This window comes from Charadrius vociferus, unplaced genomic scaffold, assembly GCF_000708025.1.
Source record: "Charadrius vociferus isolate BGI_N301 unplaced genomic scaffold, ASM70802v2 scaffold240, whole genome shotgun sequence".
NCBI lineage: Eukaryota > Metazoa > Chordata > Aves > Charadriiformes > Charadriidae > Charadrius > Charadrius vociferus.
The window spans coordinates 263,666-266,509 of record NW_009646417.1 but is presented as its reverse complement, the minus strand read 5'-3'; the positions used below and the strand labels follow the sequence as shown (position 1 = coordinate 266,509).

General features: G+C 50.1%; 1 protein-coding gene across 1 annotated transcript in view; it reads right to left on the bottom strand.

The window, feature by feature from the left end:
* The window catches only part of B4GALT1 (UDP-Gal:betaGlcNAc beta 1,4- galactosyltransferase, polypeptide 1), a gene marked incomplete at its 5' end in the record, with an annotated part of 12,424 nt that extends 11,465 nt beyond the window's left edge, over nucleotides 1-959 (bottom strand). Inside the window, 1 exon segment of the mRNA XM_009880757.1 lies at nucleotides 717-959. Coding sequence (XP_009879059.1) covers nucleotides 717-959 — 243 coding nt within the window.
* Between the last annotated feature and the right edge of the window lie 1,885 nt (nucleotides 960-2,844).

Here is a 2,844-nt window from a genome sequence, read left to right as displayed (position 1 = left end):
CTTCCTCGGGACTCATTCTCCAGGTAACAATGTTCTTTTTCTGCAACAGTAAAACCCAACATTTTTTTTTTCTTTTTTTTTTTTTTTTTTAAAGACAGGTCTAAGGCCATCAGATATCGAGGAAAAAAAACAACAACCCCCTGGTCACTACTTGTTTCCTTTCTGTCCTATTCACCTGAAGACAATCACTCACCTGCTCCACTGCCACAGCTTTGCTTTCTCCATCCCGACACTCTGTGCACTATTGACTAACATGGACACAAGTTGCTTGAAAAAGTAAATAAAATCCTACAGCTTTATGACACACCCAATGCCAGATTAGGCATTATTGCTACCTTGTCAACTTAAAGATCTCTGTACACAGTTCATGCAGTAGTTGGGAAAAGGCAATATTTAGAAAAAACAATTAGATTGGGTTGTGCTATTCGGGATATTTTTCCTTCTTACCAAGTGGTTTCTTTAAACAGAAGCTCTTTAGGGTGAATCATGCCTGACTGGAGGAGGGGACCCCAGGTTTTCCATCAAAATCATCCAAGCAGAATTGCTCATGTTCATTTTCACTTTTCTGGGGAGTGCTACAGCATTTTTTTTAAAAGCAACCTTATCCCTGCCTGCCAGCCCACTGCTGTTCAGGATAAAGCAATCACTCCTCTATTTTAGGGGGCATGGGTGCTGTTATGAGAGCGTTATAAAGCCCTGTGTCTTTAGCATCTTACCTGGTTGATAACATACACTCCATAATCTAGTTGCTGCCTTTGGAGAATTGGGTGCAGGTAATACAGCCAGTACTTCAGGTGCTCCTCTCGGTTCCTGAAGGGTATGATTATCGCTACTTTCTGAAGTGCTATACAGTCCTTCGGAGCAAAACGACCTCCTGTTTTGACCTCTGGGTTTATTCTCGCCACTTCTTCCAGGTTCACAGGCTGGGAAAACTCCACACGTAGTGCACCAACTGGAAGAGAGGCACAGCACAAAGCGAGTTAGCACACACAATCTATTTCTCTGAGTGCACATCCTTTACACACGTTTCGGTTTTTGTTTTGTTTTGTTTTTTGAAAACAGAGGCTCGGATCCAAACAAAATCCCAGTGGTGCATGGAGGTGTTAAAGCTTAGACCAGCTGTACCCAAAGCACTGCACACCAGAGCAAACCCACAAATGCTCTAGCCTCTTTGTATGACCCTAGCCAAGCTGCTGACGCCAAATGAGTCTTGAAAATCCTCCTATCTGCGTGGCAAACCAACAGCTGTTCTCCCACTGGCACGTGTACCACAAAACCAGCCCAGAGAAGAGCGTTGCCCTCTGCGCTCTCACCCACCTTGCACAGTGTAAGAGTCGAGCGCTTCAAAAATAGTCCTGCTCTCCTAGTGACATAATTACTTACGCCAAGCCACATGCAAAGTGAACAAAAACCCCTTTCTTGGTTTTTTTTTCTTATAGAGACTTTCAGTGTAGGCTTGTCCATTATTTATTAGAAGTCCTGTATTAGAACTGCTAAAAAAACCAAGGTAGCCAGATTTGCATGCAGGTTGGCAATTCCTGGACATGGTTTCAACAGTGGCAGGTTTTGAAGCCACCAAAATAATCTATGCCAAAACCAGTGCGCAAAACTGAGAAGCCCCCCAGCACCACAGAGGGGACGGCAGCCTCTGAGCTGCTCAATGGCCACGTCAGGGAGAGAGGGCAGTGACAGCTCCAGGGACTCATACAGCCGATGAGACCTACTTTGCAAGACTTCGGCTCACGCGTGCTCTTCACTTGCCAGGGCTTCTCCGCTCTGCCACGCTGGCTGCGAAGCTGTCCCTCCCATACGGCTGTACACGGGTCTGGGGCTAAACACGGCATTGCTGACCACAGCCCTTTTGTGAATGCTCTCTCTTAACACCCAGGCTGGCCTTTCTGCAGTATTTGCTTCCAGCTGCTCCAGCCCTGATGAACAGACTTGCTGCAAAAACCTAATGAGTGCGGTAGCTGCCCGCAGAAGGACTTATCTCGCTGCCACGTCCTACTCCCAGCCATGGCAAGCTAACGAAGAGGGCTTTGCACGCCTGCTCAGCTCCCGCTCAAACCTCCGCAGCGGGTGGGGATGCTGAGACCCCCGCGCATAAAGCAGAAGGTCTTTGGCATAGACACTAGGCAGGGGATCACTCCTCAAAGGTTCGGTTGCTGTACTCCACCCCCCCCTCCCCCCACTCTGGGAGTGCACACATGCACAGGCGTGCGTGCACACGTGTGTCTTAGAGCCACCATCTCCTCTGTGCATTTGCTGAAGAGACCCCCAGCCCCCTCGGAGGACAGGCACAGCCGTGGGTGCGCTGCACCTATGGAGCCCCTTGAGGAGGAGGCACAAGTGGCTTTTACAGCTCTGAAAGACAGTGGCCGTCACAACCAACCTTGTGCACACCCCTGGAGGTGACTACTAAAAAAAGCAGAAATTACGGTCCAGGCTCACGGGTCGTTTCCTGGTTATTTATCTAGAAGAAGCAGCTTCGGTTCGGTTGCAGTGCTCCACAAACCTGTGCTCACTTGGGCTGGAGGTGGCATGGAGGAGAAGACTGGACGAATCGGCAGAGGTGCTCAGTGTACCCCCGGAGGCAGCAGGGAAGCTTCGCTGCCTGCACGGCAGAGGTGAGACCCGGCAGAAACCGGCGTGATGGGCAGGGTACAAAGGGACCTCCCGATCTCTGCGTTCTGCGCTGGTTAAATGGGCAAGTTTGCATGTTTCCCTCTCACACTACAAGAAGGCAGCCATCTCTCAGAGCCCAGGCACTGGGACCAGTCTGCACCAGTTCCCAGCTGCAACCCCAACATGGCTGCTCGGTTCCCCACCCTCCCAGCCCCACAG